The sequence below is a fragment of the Acanthochromis polyacanthus genome, chromosome 9 (assembly GCF_021347895.1).
Source record: "Acanthochromis polyacanthus isolate Apoly-LR-REF ecotype Palm Island chromosome 9, KAUST_Apoly_ChrSc, whole genome shotgun sequence".
Lineage (NCBI taxonomy): Eukaryota > Metazoa > Chordata > Actinopteri > Pomacentridae > Acanthochromis > Acanthochromis polyacanthus.
Window position 1 is genome coordinate 30,364,762 of NC_067121.1, and position 19,711 is coordinate 30,384,472.

At 40.8% G+C, this 19,711-nt stretch overlaps 2 protein-coding genes across 3 annotated transcripts; both read left to right on the forward strand.

Moving 5' to 3' along the window:
* Positions 1-28: 28 nt before the first annotated feature.
* On the forward strand, positions 29-7,876 carry zgc:110269 (probable flap endonuclease 1 homolog). The gene is made up of 10 exons (XM_022213861.2): positions 29-304; positions 1,384-1,450; positions 1,805-1,907; positions 2,162-2,278; positions 2,370-2,506; positions 3,918-3,978; positions 5,988-6,119; positions 6,209-6,354; positions 6,466-6,610; positions 6,833-7,876. The coding sequence occupies exons 1-10, from the start codon at positions 223-225 to the stop codon at positions 6,887-6,889; spliced, it is 1,047 nt and encodes a 348-aa protein (XP_022069553.1). The 5' UTR covers positions 29-222; the 3' UTR covers positions 6,890-7,876.
* A 697-nt stretch (positions 7,877-8,573) lies between these two features.
* agfg1b (ArfGAP with FG repeats 1b) lies at positions 8,574-19,627 on the forward strand. 2 transcript variants are annotated; one of them, XM_022213827.2, is made up of 12 exons: positions 8,574-8,926; positions 12,668-12,761; positions 13,071-13,186; positions 14,347-14,485; positions 14,573-14,729; positions 14,855-14,962; positions 15,949-16,099; positions 16,325-16,404; positions 16,508-16,600; positions 16,806-16,964; positions 17,508-17,602; positions 18,094-19,627. In XM_022213827.2, exons 1-12 carry the CDS (start codon positions 8,760-8,762, stop codon positions 18,151-18,153), a joined length of 1,419 nt encoding a protein of 472 aa, XP_022069519.1. In that variant the 5' UTR covers positions 8,574-8,759; the 3' UTR covers positions 18,154-19,627. The 2 variants fall into 2 exon arrangements, with proteins under 2 accessions (XP_022069519.1, XP_022069529.1); XM_022213837.2 differs by lacking the exon at positions 14,855-14,962.
* Positions 19,628-19,711: the final 84 nt, after the last annotated feature.

Sequence of the window (19,711 nt, forward strand, 5' to 3'; positions counted from 1 at the left end):
GACCCCTGCTGCTCCATCAGCTCATCTGCAGTACCAGGGCGATGATGAGGGGCTTTAAACTGGACCTCGTTGTAGAGAAATATTATTTAATCATGCTTTAGTCCGTGTCTTCACAGCAAAGGATCCTCCACAGATCATTTAGTGAAACCATCTAACGCTGTTTTCTGCCCTCGTCTTCTACTTAAAGTAATAATCAAACGGGTAATCGGTGGAGCTGGCACAATGGGGATCACTAAACTGGCAGATCTAATCCGCTTAGATGCTCCTGATGCTGTTTCTTACAAGGAAATCGACGACTACGCAGGTAGACACACCTGATCATTCATAACTTTCCGGGTTTTCTGTGGTAAACAATGGTTGCTGTTAGCCGCTAGCGTTAGCATGGTCACCTGACTGCTAGCTTAGCCAAATTGGAAGTTAATAAATTATGGTACCTGACGTATCAAAAACCTCTTTAAATGTATTAATACCACCTAAATGTAGAATTAACAATAAAGTGCAGCCTCTACTGTTATATTTATCCAAGTATTTTGTGGTAGCTGCTTGTAATGTACTCGAATACTTTAATTTCCCGGTACTTTGTGTTTTTAAATAACTTGCTAACCAGGTAGCATCGCAGCTCAGAGCAACGAGCTGTACTTTAAGTTTTAGTATTTAAAACACGATTTGAGTAGCATTAGAATAACTGCTTTCACTACTTTTACTTCGGTGATGTATGTATATCACGTCGGCTCTTTAAATATTAAAGTTCATCAATAAATTAGTTACTTAATGTTATCGAATATTTATAACTACATAAAGCTGTGTTAAAGTGAATAACACTGTGTTGTATGTTACCTGATCCAGCACTGTTTACAGTTGAAAATGAGTTAAAGGACACTTTAAGCATGCAAATCTGCATTAAAGACCGCATATCAGTGCTGCTAGAAACATTTTTGAAGCTGTTTTGAAGTAAATAACTTTTAGGTTAAGCAATTTTCACACACTGTCACAAAGTGCTGCAGGGCAGATGAAAATACAATATGTTTACACTTAAATATTTACCATAGGAAATGTTGAAAGATCAGGGTTAGAAAAGCTTTATTGCCAAGTTACCTGTCACACACAAGGAATTTGTCTTGGTAACTGGAACGTACAGTACTGACAATAAGTTAGACAAGATAGCAACAGAGTTAGTATGAAGTAAATATAAAATCTATAGATTCCTAATAAATATAACATCTAAATCAGTTCCCAATATGGCAGATCTATTAAGAATCACTTGAATGAATGCAGTCAGTTAACTCTGACTTCTGTGCAGGAGTAGATTTGATTCAGGAGTCATCACTGACCAAAGAGAAGTTGTACTATTTTGCTTTCATGCTGCTGTTTGAACCTCCACAGGAAAAGTAATCGCACTGGACACCTCTATTGTTATGAACCAGTTCCGTGCAGCAACGCCTTCACTGAGGTGAGCTCTTTGATGAATAATACCCCCTTCTGTCTTGGAGCAAAACCAGATGTGCACCTTTTTACTCCAACTACATAAATATGTGTATTGATGTCTTCTATAAACCCAGTACATTGAGTATCCAGAGCTACACTTGTATGACAGAAACCATCTAACAAAATTACCACATTGCATATGATTGTCATTGTAATGCAACACCTGACCAGTTAATATGATCCAACACAACACCACCACAACCCGCAGCCTTTAAGGTGAACAAAGACATCTGAGACACAGTATTTTCATGATGTGTGTAACAACAGCTTTCTGTTCTTCAGTGTATTTGTGTGAAATGTCCTGGTTTCTTCTCTCCAGCCCCCTGACAGGCCTCTTTTTTCGCACGCTCACCTTCTTGGAACATGACATAAAACCAGTCTTTGTGTTTGATGGAAAGCCTCCCGGGGAAAAGACACCAGCTGTAAGTGACGCTTGACGTCTGTATCTTTTGACTCAACTTGACACTGAACATTTCCTCCTGGTGGGTGTCAGACAGTCATGGGTCAGAGAGAGGCTACATCCTTACCTCATAGTAGTAGAACTGGTCTCTTTACTTTTGTTGACTGCATAAAAACAATTGTAAACAAGGAAGTACATTTAAAGAACTGCATGATAGAGACAGCAGACAGCTGATACAGATGACTCCTGCTGATGGAAGCTTGTTTTTTTCTGCAGCTGATGAAGCGAGCTGAGGCAGCTGGTTGGAACTGTTTCAACCGGACAGGAACAGCATCATCCCAGACCAGAGATTGTCTGCAGCTATTGAAGCATCTGGGCGTTCCTGTCATCCAGGTACAACCTCCTAAACATTTAATAGATATAGAATATTTTCTCCCTCACCATCTCCTCCATCTTCCCTCACTTCATGCATTTGATCTCCCAGGCTCCAGGGGACGCTGAGGCGCTGTGTGCACATCTGGTGAGAGAGGGGACTGTGGATGCTGTAGCATCAGAGGACATGGACACGCTGCCGTTTGGAGCCAGTGTTGTTATTCGCCAGCTGAATGCCAAGAAGGACAGGTAGGAACTGTGCAATTCATGTGTTGCTCAGAGGATTCTGCTGAGTTTATTTTACATTTTAATCCATTCAATAGATAGATAAATAGATATTTTATTAATCCCAAAGGAAATTCAAGTGTTCAGCAGCTTACATACAACAATAACAAAAAGACAAAACAAGCAGGTTAGTAGTAACCTGTTAGCTGCTAGCATTAGCATGGTCACCTGACTGTTGGCTTAGCCAAATTGAAGTTATTAAATTATGGCACCCGACATAATAGAAACCTCTTTTAAAGTATTAATAGCACCTAAATGTAGAATTAACAGTGAAATGCAGCCACCACAGTTATATTTGTCAAAATATGTTGAGGTAGGTGAACATACTTGAATACTTTGATTTCGTGGTACTTTGTATCTTAAATAATTTGCTAACCAGGTAGCAACATTAACATTAAAGGTTAGCATATACACTGAAAAACTTGCTTTATGCTACTATTAAAAGAAGCCCCTGCAAATCTTAAAATCTATAGAAATACTAAATGTAATTAAAATTCAATGTACAGCATTTGTACATTTCAAGGCACAGTGATTTAAAGTGACTTTGACAGGTAGTAAGACAGTAGTTGTATCAGATTCCATAAGGTACATTAGACAATGTACCTTGATTCTGGTTTGTCAGCATTGTCGTGTTCTACCAAAATACACTAACAGACACTTGTTTACACGCTTAAGATTGTTTTTGTCCTTGTGAATAGAGTTCTCAGTTATATCTTTACCAACATTATGGTGTTTTTGCAATGTACTGCATTTGTAATGAAATGTGATTGGTTTTCTGGGGTTGTTGCATTGAATTACATTTCAAAGACTTTGGAAAACAGTGTTGGATTTAGGGCTGGTGTCAGCAGAAAAATCAACACACACTCTCATGTCCTTCATACTCGTGTTAATGTGCAAATGCTGATGCCTGATCAGTACTTCTGACAAAAGGTAATTAGAAGTTGGTAGGGAAGTTGTTGTATTTATAGTAGGTGAGGTTAGGAATCCCATAATCACAGCTCGACCTGTTATCTGGTGGCTCACCACAGAACTATTTTAAGCCACAGCGTTTCTCAGAAGCAAAGAAGAGCAAATGTAGAGCTTATTTTGTCTAGCAGATCACAGCAGCGACGTGTTGGTCCTTTAGCACATAGTTTATGAATGAGATCATATGTAACGGAAGCTGAACATGCAGACGGGCTACGCTTAGTTTTCTCAGATACAACTACTAAATACATAGTGAATAATGAATACTCAGGTCAGACTGTGCCTGATGGACCAGCTGGAAGACCTAATGCTACTTTATTCACAAAAATCCAAAATATTGCTGAAACTAAACAAGGCACTGGGAGATTTCTACGCTGATCTAATGTTGATTCTGTGTTCTTTTTCACAGCGAAGTCACTGAATATTCTTTACCCAAGTTGTTAGAGAAACTCCAAATTAACCAGGAGGAGGTAAGACTGAAAATTTCATTAAAAGATCTTTGAAAGCAGTATTGTATACAGACGTGTGACAAATTAAAGGAAAACTGTGATTAAAAGAGAGAAGAAACTATGAATCTAGATTCTTCCACAAAGGTGAACTGAATGATGCAGTTAAACAATTAATGTCCAATCATGCTCTCTGTATAAACATCCTGAGCAGTTGATTCTGATCAGACTTTACCTGAACACTTTCCCAGTTTTTTGTGTGAAAATCTCAGTGAATTTGAAATATGGTTCGTCGTTGGTGCACAGATGGCAGGAGCTTCAGGCACAAAAACTGCTCAACTGACTGGTGTTTCAAGAGGGACAGTAACTAAAGTGACACCTGCATTTAGATCTGTGGGATAACTGTGTTTGACACATTTGATGACCATGCATTAGTACGACATATAAAGAAAACGAAGAGCAATTCAACGTAGGACGTGATCAGACTGTCAGCAAGAAGATTCTCTCCACAATTGCAAAGAGACTGATATTATTGTAGGGTTGCAGTGCATAAACCTGTCATTACACAGATAGATGCACATTTCAGAGCAAGGGCGTCAGTTTGTTTTTAAAAGTGGGGGGGACGGAGACCACAGGACTTTGAGAAAATGTCGAAGAACGGCGGCAAAATGCCACAAGCTGGGTTCGAACTCACAACCACCGAACTAAAGGCAGAGGGTCATCCTGTTGCGCCATCGACGCATGCGGATTGAAGGGTCTGTGGGCCGTTATAATACTAATTCTTACGAGCCGAAATTTTGCCCTTGCACGTCTCTGGTCGGAGCTTCCACTTGGCACGGGCGCAAATTTTGCATCTGCACGTTTTTTTTTTTTAATCTCACGAAGGTGTGCTACATGTCTGTGCAACTCTCGGCCGAGTGTGGATGGTGCGTTCAGGAGCGTCGGAATTTTCTAGACTGCTGAAAATAACTGGGTTTACAACGACTTGCATGTGAAGAATTTGAATGTGTCGGAGACAAAATGACCCCTGACAAAAAGTGGGGGGGACACGTCCCCACCGTCCCCCCCTAAACTGACGCCTATGTTTGAGAGGTCAGTGGTGCAGAAACCACAGAAATTTGGAAAAAATGATAAAATCCTATAGAGCCATATCTCACCATAGCCTGCATACCTGAAGGCTTGACAGCTACAATAAGGGGACTCGGTGACTCTGTTGTACTGTAGGGGGCATTTTGCTGGATCCACTTGTCTATGTCACTGCAAATCAATGAAACACTTCTGTCCTCATGGAAGTGGGTAAGTACCTCCATCCATAGGGCACAAGGGGTCACGTAACTGGAAAGCACTTTGGTCACCTTGAGTGTTGTAAAGAGCTCTACAAATAAATTTTGATTGATTGCTTGCTTGATTGATTGACTTAATGGTTTGATATAAACAATATGAATTAACTGGTGTAAGGGTCAAAAGAGATTTATTGTCATTTTCATACACAAGAGAACGAAATTTTGCTTCTCGACCCGTGGCTGCAGTGCAATACATCAATAAATAGTGTACTTCATGTTAAAATGTAGACATCATAATAAACAAATAAATAGCAATCAAATCAGATAGAAAACAATTAAATCACTCAAACAATCCGGTCTCTCTAAAGTGGATTAAAGGTGGGTGTTTGTGTGGGGACGGGCCATTAAAAAGTCTCACAGCCTGAGGAAAGAAGCTCTTCAGCTTCCTGCTAGCCTTTGCAATCACCAAATTTCAAACCAGTTGAACACCTATGAGAGATTTTTGGAGTGATTTGTTAGACAATGCTCTCCACCTCCACCACCAAAACACCAAGTGAGGGAGTATATTTTGAGGGAATGTTGTGAATCCCTCAAATAAAGCTGTTCTGGGAGCACATTGGGACCCAACACCTTACCAAGATGCCTGTTGTTGGTTTTTCCTTTAAATTGTCACCTGTCTCTTTATTAATGTCATATTTCAGACAACATGTTATGTTACTTTTACTGTCTCTTATTCTGTGCTTCTGCCAGTTTGTTGACTTGTGTATCTTGCTGGGCTGCGACTACTGTGACAAAATACATGGTCTGGGTCCGAAGAAAGCTCTGAAACTGATCCAGAAGCACCGTACTATTGAGAATGTGGTTTTGCACATCAATAGAGAGGTAAATAGACAACCAGTGGAGTTTGTTGTTCTGTCTCTACACTATATTACCATAATATCTAATCAGACCAGAATACCTGCTGCCCTCAGACCCATCCTGTACCTCATCTTTGGAAGTACAAAGAAGCAAGAAAGATATTCTTGGACGGACCACGAACCCCGACTCCTGAGCTCATCTGGACCGAACCAGATGAAGAAGCAGTGGTTGGGTTTCTCTGTCACACCAAACGCGTTAAGTAAGTACTTGTGTTATTCCATAGACCCAACTGATTTCACAGGCTTCTGTAAAATATTGAAATTCAAACAATTTTAAACTCTATCCATGTTGAATTTTTTTTATTTTTTAGGGAGGAGAGGATCCGTCATCGAATGGAGAAGTTCCGTACGGTGCGGGAAAACAGGCGGGAGGAGAGAGAAAAGGAAAAGACAGCAGGACACAGTAAACAGACTCGCATGGAGGACTTCTTTAGAGTAACCAGGAAAAGAGGACAGGTGAAAATTGTAAAATCCTTTTCAAAAATAAATGTGAATTGAACAATTTGAGAACTTGATTAACTGGCTAAAAACACTTAATGATGAAATTAACCACCTCTGAAATGCTTGGATCAACCTTTGACTCAGTTTAACCGTCATAAAGCCTTGAAAATGTGATCTTATGTAGAACTTTCTGTGGTTTGATTTGTCTAAACATTTTGTCTCTCTCTTTTCCTCCAGATTATGGAAACTGCAGACTCTTCAAGCGTCAACAAAAAGAGGCCAAAGTCAAAATAAGCCTGACACCATTTCTGCCTCATTCGACAAAAGAAGGGAGTTGTTTTTATCGGGGTCGACCAAAATGTTTTGGTTTTTCAGCAGCAGTACAGATTGCTAGTAATCAAGGAGACTGATAACAGATGTGTGGAAGCAATGTGCATATTGAGTAAAATTATTATAGCGAAAGAATTGGTTACAAATACATGTAATATTGGATATGATTATGAATCGACCTCTGGATTTTATCTGCCTCAAGTATCTCAAAACATCATGTCCCAGTTTATCCGTTCAGTTTGTCTTGGATTTGTGCCATGAAGCTGTTTTTGCGACACCATTATGCAACACTCTTGTGCTAAAAGTCTGCACTTTTGGACCATCTTTTGACTGAATGGTATTCCAATCATTTTATTTGATTGTCTGTACAATTAAGAATGTAGAAATGTCTGCATTTTCAGAGTTGGATAATGGTTTTACAGTTGCAGAACACTGATATTCATGAAGTGCCTTTTAGTTTTTCACTCAAGAAATCCAAACAGGCGTCTTACAAATCACTCATTTCAAATCTTTGTCCATAGATATGAGCGACAATGCTATAATCTTGTCTGGACAATTTGGTGCGCAACAATTCAAATCACTGAGCACTTCTTCAGTGCATCCAGCAGTTTCCTGCAAAGAGAAGCAGAGCAGGAGGTGGAAGGCCATGAAAGAGAACAGTGTGATCAGTGTCTGGGAGGCCAAAACTGGAGACAGGGGACGTCTCATCGCTAGATATTCAATGAGCACCTGCTGTGCAAAGACTGCCAAGGCTGAGACCAAAAGACTTGAATTTTAAAACATGCACAGAAGTGGAGTAATGCCTTTAAAGAGATAGATCTTTAAATCCATATCTGAAATGCTATTTCATTTTGAAGAAAAAAATGTAAAAGCTATGTATACATTGTATGTTTTGCTTTTTGATATATAATGATGTTTGTCTTTTTTTAATTAAAATAATGTTTGGGTGTATGTGATGTTTTAGATGCAAGCTATATTTTATTATACAGAGTGTCCATAAAGTCTCTTTACTATTTTAAGAATTTTATTACAAAGGCAGTTGATAAGATGTCTTAACCAGATTTGTTTTATTGTAATCAGTGTGTATTAAAGTTTGTAACTAAATTGAAATCGTGTGTTTCAGGTATCCTCTTGGTGAAAGAGGTACTGTTAAATGACCGGTGGATTGGAAGGGATGGGCCGATTCCTTTTTCACCACGTTCACCAGATATCACTCCCTTAGACTTCTTTCTATGGGGCTATGTAAAAGATTGTTTATCGAACAAAGACACGGGACATTACTGACTTGAAGCAAAAAGTTCTGATGCCATTGCCACCATTGATGAGGCTGTGCTGCAGCGAACATGGAAAGAAATCAAGTACAGTCTTGATGTGCTTCGTGCAACTAATGGTGACCATATAGAGGTGTATTAAATGAAGTAGAAAAAACAACCATTGATTACAAAAAAACAAATCTGGTTAAGATATTTTATCAACTGCCTTTGTAATAAATTCTCTTAAAATTGTATAAAGAGACTTTATGGACACCATGGGTTGTTCATACTATGTTTTGTTGATGATTGCCAAATAAGTGTGGGTTTTCATTGAAATAGGAAGCGACACCGACAGATGGCGCTGTTGCCGGTGAGGCCGCTGAGTTTGTCACTTTCCCCGAGTCGAAGAAGTTTAGCCAGTCGCCCAGTCTCCCCGCTAGACCGCTCAGCAAGGTGTCTCCCCGGCTACCACCGCCGCCTCCACCGCTGTCTTACGCGGCAAGTGATCCCTGAAGACACCCGCCCTGCCCCGGGTCCCAAACTTTTCCCTTCCCAGTGATACCAGCTGCTGTTTTTCGGCCATGGCGACGAGCGCGAAGCGAAAGCAGGAGGAGACTCATCTAAAGATGCTCCGGGAAATGACTAGCCTGCCCGCGAATAGGAAATGCTTCGACTGCGATCAACGCGGCCCGACCTATGTCAACATGACAGTGGGCTCCTTCGTCTGCACCACCTGCTCCGGGATCCTGTGAGTTTCCTTGCGCCTCAGAAGTGTTGTATTTACGGTTTGCGGGGGTCCACCGAGGCGCCGCTGTGGGTCCTGTGAGGTCCGCAGCCCTGACTTGGCGGTACCGTTAGCTCGTTAGCTGCAAGCCGGGACAGGTAACGCTACCTTCGGCTCAGCCCCAGAGGCCGCCGGGGAGTGTCGGCAGGTCGGTTTGTTTACAGCAGGGTGATAAGATGTGTTGTTGTAGGGACACTGAGCCGGGTGTCTGAGCGGCTTTACTGCCTCTGTGCTCAAGATTAGCACGGTTCATAAGTGTGGCTAATATTTGAAAACAGTTCGTCTCGGGGGGACCTCCTCTAGTTGTTGAACTTTAACTGGACCAAGGTAAACACACAAACCTTGCCAGATAACAACAGCAGGGTGGGTCTCTGAACTTGGGAAGTAGGTGAAACACTGGGGTAGTGGGTCGTTCATCGCTGCTGTGTGATGAAACCACTTCTTCTTCCTCCTCAGAAATTCGAGGAATTTAGTAATCAAAGCCAGGACTTAGGCAATCTGCTTCCTGTCCACACCCGCTTTAGTTGCTGATATTGAGGCTTCTGCCAATGCTGCTGTCAGTAAGTTACAGGTGATTTCTATTAGTCACATGCTCATATAGTGTGGGAGTGAAATGCAAAGTGACTGTCCCACAAGGTTGTGCAATAACAGAAGACGTGGTGGAAAAACATTACAGGAAAAGTCATAAATAGTAAGGAATACACAGATTGTGAAACTGTTTTTAGTAAGTCTGGGAAGATTCTCAGTCATCTAGGTCAGGAGCTTCAGTAAAAATCAAATAGACTCCTACGATTGTTTTCTTTAACCCTGGTGTTGTCCTGTGGGTCAAAAATGACCCGATTTAAAGTTTGAAAATGTGGGAAAAAAATATATTTTCACAGTGAAACTTCTGATGTCCACATTTTCAACGTTTTTGGGAAACATCTGAACATTTTTTGGTGGAAGAAAATGTTAAAAAAGTTTCTTTAAGAACATTTACAAAAAAATCAACCATGTCATGTTTTGTGAGTCCTCTTAAAGAAAATATGAGAAGTTTTACTGATTATATATGTAATCACTATAGATATTTTTAGGATTTTTTGAAAGATTTTTGCTTATTTTTTTGAAATATTTGCGAGAATTTTCTTGCCAAATTTGCAGGATTTTTTAAAAATTAAACTTTTCAGGAATTATTGGAATTTTTTTCCTGAAGGTTTTGAAATTTTTCGGAGATGTGGGGATGATTTTTTGATGATTTTTTTCAGACAAGGAAGCAATATTTTTGGTGCCCGTAAATGAAGACAACAGGAGGGTTAAGGTGTTGCAAGCATACATACAAGCAGTATTTTAGGTGGACATGCAGTGTTTAGGATGGAGATAATCTTTTAGATTCATATCACTAATAATGATCCAGAACGCAGCAGCTGGGCTTCTTACTGGTTTTAACAGACGGCATCACATCTCCCCTGTTCTAGCTTCCCTCCACTGGCTCCTGGTCTGTTTTAGAATTGATTTTAAGATTTTACTGATCACTACTGGCTATATTTTAGACATGCTAACCCCATACATCCCCTCACGCAGCCTTAGATCCTTGAGTGGGTCCCTCCTAGTCGTTCCAAAGTCGAGGCTTAAATCCAAGGGTGACCAGGCCTTCTCCATCAGGGCCCCGCGGCTTTGGAATGACCTGCTTTGTGAGGAGATAAGGCTCGCTGAATCAGTAAATTCTTTTAAATCACTTCTTAAAATCCACTTTTACACGCTCGCCTTCCAGTAAGGTTCTCTTTTATTTCTCTTTTTATCACTATGTTCTACCTGTCAGAGCAAAGGTGCCATACAAATACAGTTATTATTGTTCTAATATGTGTTAATATTTCAAGTTGTATGGCTTTCTGTCTGTAACATTATTAAGCTTCACAACAAAAGACAGGAGCACATCAGTCAGGACACATGAAATTATGAAATAAACACAAACATTTGAGTATAGACCTTGGAAAACGCTGACTTTGCTTAGTTTTTCTGCAGCATACTGTGATATGAAAAATGCAGGATTTTGTACCAGATGACTTGCACAGCTGTATTAGTGGTGGCTGATGTAAACGATGAAACAAGTTGGTCGCGTTGCCTCGTCTAGTAGCAACAACTGCAGGATGCTGCCGACAGCGTTTTTTCCTTCAACAATCATCCCTTCTGTGGCTGTAATATTTCCATATTTCAGCTTTACTTTTTAGTGTTTCTCTCCTGTTTGTTGCTCATTTTGCCGTGCACTTGTGGAGGCTGCATGTTGGCAAAACCCTTTGTTGTGAATACATTTTTTAAGAAATGACTCGCTGTACTAAAGAGCTGTTCAATGAGGGTAAATTGTGTCACACAGACTTGTCTTGTAAATGAGTCACGGCAAATGAGAACCGTGTGAGTTTTCCTTTTGTTTCTGGCGACAAACAGCAAGTTGTAGCAATGTGAGTATTGTGTATGCACACATTGCGATGTTGATGGTGAACAATACTTTAAAAAAAAGCCTTTACCCTATTGTACCCTTTATATATTTAGATTTTAGTGGTCCTGTTGAATCGTTTTAACAAAGAGTGGCGACTAAGGTGTGAAACTTCTACCATGTAAGTGAAGAACAAACAACACACTATAAAATTTTACATGAATATTCATTTTCTTGAAGTCGGTATCAGTCTATTTACTGAAGTCTTTATCAGCTTTGGACATCTAGACTCCATGATTTGTCATCGTTGGAATCATTTCATTCAAAAACTTATACAAATCAGTTCAGGTTTTCATTGAGAATATGTGTTTATTGAGCGAAGACACTTGTAGTAGCCTGTCTCACTGGTGTTTCTTGCACACGTCGTCATAGATTCACAACTAACTTATTATTTTTCACGGTTAACTTTGCTATACTGGTGTGTTTCATGTCTCTGCTCTGACAAAAATCAGATATTTTTTCCTATACAAGCAGTCATTAATTCACTCCATTTTTAACAGAGTTTAACAGAGGACACAAACTGCTGCACCTTTCATTGATTAATGTGTTAATTTATCAGCTGTTTCACCTTAATTACATACAGGTGATTTCAACTGGGGTTTATACGTCCTATTTACAGCATATTTGTGTGTTACAGTTTGTATATACTTACTGCTATGACCACACAATTATTTATTTAGTCATTTATAGCTATATTTATTCTCGATGGATTTTTTTTCTTATCATGCATCTGTAGGTATGTAGTTGTGAATTCATGCTGGGAGTTCTTCATTGTGATTTGATGTTTTTAAAATGATATCTCCTGAAAAGAGCTGTTTAGGTCTGTAATTTTTATTGACAGTATAAATATATAAAGATATTATCTGCTACAAGTGTCATCAGACTTGGGTCAGTTCTTATCATATTGGAAGTCGTAAATATTTCTGTTTTAACCTATGGCTTTAATTTGATGTTAGGTTTGCAGTTACAAGCCTTAAGATTTAAACTGTAAACATTATGTCTGTGGAGGACGCTTCCCTGTGATTGTTTGCTGTTCTGCATTTTAGAAACGTGTGTCAATGTGTCGCTCCGTATCCCAAATTTTACGTTCTCGTGGTGGATGCATTCACATTGAGAAGAAAATGCAACTTCTGTGGTTTGGTTTGGGTTTTTGTTTGCTGGTTTCGTGTTACCTAAACAGCGCTGAGTCCTGCTTCTCTTGTTCTTTAGCTAACGTATACCTCCTCCACCCACAGGCGAGGACTGAATCCCCCACACAGAGTGAAGTCCATCTCTATGACCACATTCACACAGCAGGAAATTGAGTTCCTACAGAAACACAGCAATGAGGTATCCTGCACACTGCACAACGAAAGCTCAACGCTGCATTTCCCGTTGTTCACTGCTTTATTCTTTGCTGTGGCTTGATTTAATAGTAGCATCAGGGTATTTTTTTGAGTTCTGCCTTGTCAGCTTATTGGCATTCCTTTCTCTCTACTTTTTCTCCCATTGCTTGCCATCCCTTCCCCCCTTCCCTTTACTTTCTCTCACCTCTCTCTCGCTTTCTCTCTCTCTCTCTCTCTCTCTCCCGACTCTGCCACCCCCCCACCCCAATGCTCTCCTTACCTCCCACTCTCCTCATTCCTGTGCCCCCTGTAGGTCTGTAAACACATCTGGTTGGGCCTCTATGACGACAGGACATCAGTTGTTCCAGATTTCCGAGAACCACAGAAAGTAAAAGAGTTCCTCCAGGAAAAATACGAAAAGAAAAGATGGTAACTTCAACGTATTTTTCTTCTGCGTTTGATGATAGTTGAAAGAGTAAAACCTGATGTTCTGTACCCTGTGGATGCATATTGCCTAAAGGAATAAATGGTTGCATAGAAACATATTTTTACGTGGTTGCAAACTTTAAATAATGTTTTTGGAGAGGCAGTAAATACTCCATAGTGCACAGAGCTTCTGCAGATCACTGAGTAATGCTGGCTTACTTCTATCAGCTGTGATGGAAAGAGAAATCTGCTGAGAGTTAAATGTTACTTTTGCCAAAAACCATTTAGCAGTTATGGACTTGGTTAACCATATGTTTCAGTTTGATAGCACACTCTTCATTGTCCAAGACATTTTTTTAAGTCAACGTGTCATTTTCCGGGTTTTGCTGCAGAGTTTGTGGGGGGAAAAAAAGCACAAATGTCAAACACTCCTGGAGTTTTCAGAAAGGCCCGGTTGAACCAGAGAAAACTGTTCCCCTAAAATAATTAAGTAAATCAAAATTTTCGCAACCATATAACAAAAATAACGAAAATGCAATCTTTTTTTGAAAAATAATATTTGTTGCATGTTTACATTGGGCTTCAGTGAGATTGTGTCATTAAAGTAACTGTCAGTAGCTGTATCTGTCAGGACTAAAGCTTGTTAAAACAAGCTCCGCGAGGTCCATGTGGCTCTGTGGGGACAAATTGTGTCGTTTTAGCAGCCACGCCCCTTCTCAAGTGGAAAAATTTCACGTCACGCACCTCCAGATTTTTCAAACAGACACGCAGAAAGCTGGTGGAAGAACATTTGCTCCTAGCAGCAGAAGTTCAGAAATACAGGCATTTATACGATTCATCACGCAGAGATCACCATGACAACCAGGTTATTAACAATTCATGGTGTGAAATTAAAACTTACTGTTGAAATGCAACTAAGTGGTGTGAACGATGGCAAACTTCTACTCTAGTTTAGTGCTAGATTAGACTAGTGTAGACGTGTGTTTGCAATACACTGCCCCCTGCAGTTTGGGAGCAGACGCTGCATAAAGTATAAAGTCACACAGTCTCTCGAGTGGATTTCCAAGTGTCTCATTTCCGTGCAACTCGTTCGTGTGGAAAGCATAACCCAGCCTTAAGTGCGTTTGTTCATTCGTGCTGTTGCTCATTCCTTGAACTCCCAGGTATGTCCCTCCAGACCAGGCTCGAGCGGTAGCAAGCGTCCAGGCCTCTGTGTCCGGCTCCTCAGCGAGCAGCACCGGCAGCACCCCAGAAGTCCAACCCCTCAAAACCCTGCAGCTCAACAAGACCCCGCTGCGCCAGGTAAGAGAAGTGCACCCGAGCCCCGTTCACTCCACAAAATATCCCCTTTGACTCCTTTTCATTGTGTTAAATTTCTCTCTCGCCCAGTCTCCAGGGCTAGGCCGTTCCCAGGCTCACAGTGCTGCCCAGGAGAAGAAGTTCGACTTGCTCTCAGACCTGGGAGGAGACATCTTTGCTGCTCCACCCGCTCAAACTGCCAGTTCTACCAACTTTGCCAACTTTGCACATTTTCCCAGCCAGTCAGGTAAGATTCCTTTAAGGCGTCCCAAAAGGTCAAACAGTTTGTCTTGTTGTTACCTCACGCATTTCCCCTGTCATTTCGTTTTATTTCCACATTCACTGTCTTACTTTTTCCTTGTGTGACTGCAGCACCTCAGGGTAATTCAAATACCAACTTTGCCAACTTTGAGGCATTTGGAAACACTGCAATTCCATCCCATCTGAGCACGTCACCTCCCTCAAAGTCCTTTTCATCAGGTACCACCCTCCCCACCAGTGTCTTCCCTCCATCGTATCCACACATACTCACCCTCACCTCACTGTTTATTTAAAATTCATTTTACTGTGTTAACAAGTGGTGTAGCAATCTGTGGCTCCGGAATCCGTGATATGTACGGATCACGTTTCAGTACACGTGTGAGCTGTAGATTGATTGCAAAGTTCAACCGTCTTAGTGTAAGAAATAGTTTTACTGCTGTTGTTACATTTTACTGGACACCCTGAGAGCACAGTTGTCCACCATCACCAGTATCTTGTCTTGCAAATTTAAAGAAATATCTGCAATAAATTGTAGCTGGCCCTGCTCTACCTCTCCACTAAATTTCATGAGAGTAGGCCTGGTGGTTTTTGCATAATCGTGCTTACAGGCAAACAAATGATGCTGAAAGCGTAGTTCATACTCAGGCAGGAATCATTTCTTAAATGTTGATGTCGTGTTGCCGTGACGAGCTGCACAGCAGTTGTGTGGTCAGATGAATGGTGCATGTTAAGAGTGACCGTCTTGTCTGCTCTCTCATTATTTAAATTAATAATTTATTTCTGATAAACTGATTCGATCCCCGACTCAAACGCTGTGATACAATCCAAACTGTGAGTGTTGTGACCCGTTGCAGCCCTACTGTACACTGGGCTGCCCTTTCTCTCTCCAGCAAAGGATTCTCTGGTCACCACTACTGTTGTTGCTAAGCAACCATGAAAAAGCTTTGTGGAAGCACGTTTCTCATGGATAAGATTTTAAAGGCTTTTAAAGTCATGCTCAGCACAGTGAGCACTAATTTCTGGCCCATTAGAAGAGCCATGAACTCATCAGTGCGTCTTTTTAATCTGAATTAATCGGAGACAGTCATCTGAATAGGGCCTGTGACGGCGGACACCCAGTGGGCATTTTAAGTATTTGGGTGTGTCTGTATGCTTATGGCCATTGATGTTTGAATAGCTTTTTTTCCCCAAATATTTGTTTAAAGGGGGAGGAGTGCCAATTCCGTCAATGTCTAGTGCAGTCGCTGCCCACTCTCAGACGGGGAGCTGCACAGAGGACCGCTATGCTGCTCTGGCTGAGCTGGACAACGAGCTCAGCTCCTCTGCTTCGGCCTCTACAGGAGCCAATGTGCAAGGGTGAGAGACTAGCAGACACACATGCTGCAAACAGTTCATTTCCTACACTTAGTCCTTCTGCAAACATGCATGAATACTCTGAAGACAACATGACTTTGATGAATGAAGTGTTCAGTGTTTGTTGAATAATGTTCCTCACAGGATGTGTGTGAAAACATGTATGTTATATGGGTTGATTGATGCCTGTCGTGTGCTTAGCATTTTGTCACGTCATTTTCTTCACAGGAACCTGTTTGGACCAGCGCTCGGTTCATCACCAGCTCAGAATCCGCCTGTGTTACCCAGCATGCAGCCTGGCTTTGGAGGTGGCCGTAGTGATTACTGCTACACTGAGGCATACAGAGCGAAAATACATTTTGGTACATTGCTTTTTTTTAAAGACTCATTTTGTGAATTTCTTCCATGTAGCGGTCCCATCCACAAACCCTTTTGTTGCTGCAGCCATTCCTCCAGACATGGCCACCAACCCTTTTCAGACCAATGGCAGAGCTCCAGCTGCAGGTGTGTGTGCTCATAAAGTCTGACGTACTTAATCCTTTTTTACTTAGACATCTATGTTATTTTGATGTAACCCAGTTACATTGTCAGTAGTTTTGTGATTTTTTTCCAAAGTGTCTAGAATTTACTCCTCCTTGTGTGTGTGTGTTTGTGTGTTGTGGGTATGTGTGTACATCCACTGCACACACATGCCGTGTGTGTCTCGTAGCCTCGTTTGGTACTGGCTCTATGAGCATGCCCGCCGGCTTTGGGAATGCGTCTTCCTTCTGCCTCCCGACCAGTTTCAGCGGAAACTTCCAGCAGCAATTCCCCGGCCAGGCCCCCATCCCTTACTCTCAGCCTGGGGCCTATCACCCTCAGTCTAATGGTTAGTGGCCTCCCACGTCCCTCTGTCTTCTTACCCTGTTGCACCTGTGCAGTACCTGTCAGTGATTTAGGGGCATCTCCTGCCTTTTCTGATCACCTTATTTATACAATGGCCCACTGCATTAAGAATTGAGATGAAGATTTCGTAAATTAAAATGACTTATCAGTGGCAGCTACTGCACAGTGATTAAAGGTTGCATTTAGGGTGCAAAGCTTTAGGGTTCTGCTCTGGTCCGAAAACACAATGACAAATCACACATTAAGGCTCTGTTCGTACCTGAATGCAATCTGATGTGCTGGGGCTTGGCTCTCATTGATTTTTTTTTTTCCTCCTCTTTGCAGTTGTAGTCCCTCACAATTTAAAAAATTGTCATAATTTAAGTTGTAAAATGGATGTTTGTCTTTACCTTATCTTTATGGTGAGTTGATATAAATATAGCAGTGAAATAAAACAGAACTCCAAGCTGTTTGCACTGCTGTTTTCTCTACTGCTGGAGAGGGCACACTCAGTCTATGTAAATCATTTTCCCTTTATCGCCCATAGGCCCTGCATTCCCAGTCTATGGCCAGAGCAAGCCGTCGATCACACCCTTTGGCCAGCCCATGGCTGTCCCTGGCTTGTCCAATAACCCATTCATGGTGAGTATACGTTGTCTTTTGTTTCCCCGACTTCTTGAAGAGCTATGTCAGGGTAATATAACAAGTAAACAAAGCTATTTCACAAAAAGCTTTTCCAATTACGACATTTAATTTAATCCTTTGACGCCTACTGTCGCAAATTCGCAACATACCTCTTTCATTCAGACTGCAGCTGAGACAGAGCATCCATTCCCTCAGTGCCGGTTTGTACATATTCAATACGTACCTTGGAACCTTTTGCAAGCACTGGTTTCTTGTAGGACTGGTCGGAGTGAGACCTAGTTATTATTCATCTGTTAGTATTATTATTATATTTATATGTTCTATGTGTAATAGATAAATGAACAATCTCCATTTATTTTAACACCAGCTGGAAAGCAAAAACACACCAACAAAATGTTTTATTTAATTATAAATAAATTCAGGCGTAAAGAGGTTAAAGGGAGGTATGTGTTTTCTTCAGTGTTTTAAATCTCAACTCCTTTTTTCAGGCGGGGGCTCCAGCCGGCTCGTTCCCTTCAGGAGCCTCTTCCACCAACCCTTTCCTGTAGCACAGCTCCCGGTCTTCGCCACCAGAGGGCAGCATGCAGCACATATTCAACACTGTTTCCGTCACGCAATTAGTGGCAGTACATTTCGTATAAAAAAGACTTCTTTTTTTTTTTCATAAAAAGTTTACAACACTATGAAGGAGTACAAAGGACTATATTGAAGACTAAGGGACTGTTATGGGGGGAAATGTGCTGTTTGGACTATATACAATACATTATATGCTTTTTATTTTTTGTTTATGACTGTAAGCTCTGTGCATATCACCATTTGTAATCACAACTAAGTACATGTTATGTATAACAAAGGACTGAATTAACAAGGGTGAGTATACACACACCTTGTGGAAAAAAACCACTACAAACTATCTACGTAGGTAAGGGTATACATTTTAAGATTATTAACAGGGTTCCATCCAAATCTGCAGTCTGTGGTTTGAAGCAGCCACAATGACAATGCAGTTGTGTCATTTGCAAAAGGGATTTCTTTTTGTTATTTTAAGCTTATTGCTACTATACTGGCACTAAGGAGTTTCCTTTATTAACGTACAAATCCAGAGTGCTCTTCCTAAGAGACATAAGTTGCCTATAACCGAAAACAACCAAACCCACATGTTTTTAGAGCAGGTGGACGGGACACAGCACTGATCCTGGACTATTAGTCATCTGCTTAAGTATTGCTAATATCTGTGAAATTGTGCAAGCAAAAATGGGCTCAATTTTGAAACCAAGTGCAGCTCTTTGAATATGAGACCAGCAGGGACTAGAGATGTTTTTAGCCTGACAGGTAAAGGGACAGGCATGTCTGTTAGAGCACAAATGGAGGAGAGATGAGAAATGCGGGTGTTGAGATCGTTATTTCTTAATCCCGCTATTTTGCTTAATCGATAAAACATTGGTAAAAGTGTTTCATATACTCTAATAACCTCACTTCTTCTGTGCGGAGATGTCAGAAGAGCATATTTCAGATATTCACTATATTTTATGAACATGGTAGAGACAAAAGGAAAGACTGTTAATGAAAGATTCAGGGTTGTGGCGGGGATCCAAATTGGTTTACCTCAAAACAAAGTAGTCTGTCACGTTGTTGTAGACTACGTGGCCTTTAGACAGGAAGCACAGGTTGACACCATCCTGTCTGGAAAAACCTTGCAACTTAAAATAATACGCCTATTAGCGGTAAGTTATGTTCTATTTACCCTTGATGTCTGTCCTCTTCTTTGCCTTGTTATTGAAAAACCTTTGAAGAGGAAAACAGAATGAGGAGAAACATTGACCCAGTTTGCTAAAAATAAGGCAAAGGAAACGAACATTAATTCAGGGACTGTTACGTTAATGGATCCGCCTGGGACTCAATCGTGCCACCCATAACTAACAATGAATTTGACAATGTGTTTCTTGTCTTTACAAGAATAGGTAAGTAAATGTGTACATATATAAATATATGTATAAATAAATTAAATGATTTTTAACTACAGTTTTTGAGTTTGCTTAATGTCTTTTATAATAGATCTATGTTCCTAAAACTAATCAGCACTAATACCTAAGGTGTGCAATTAAT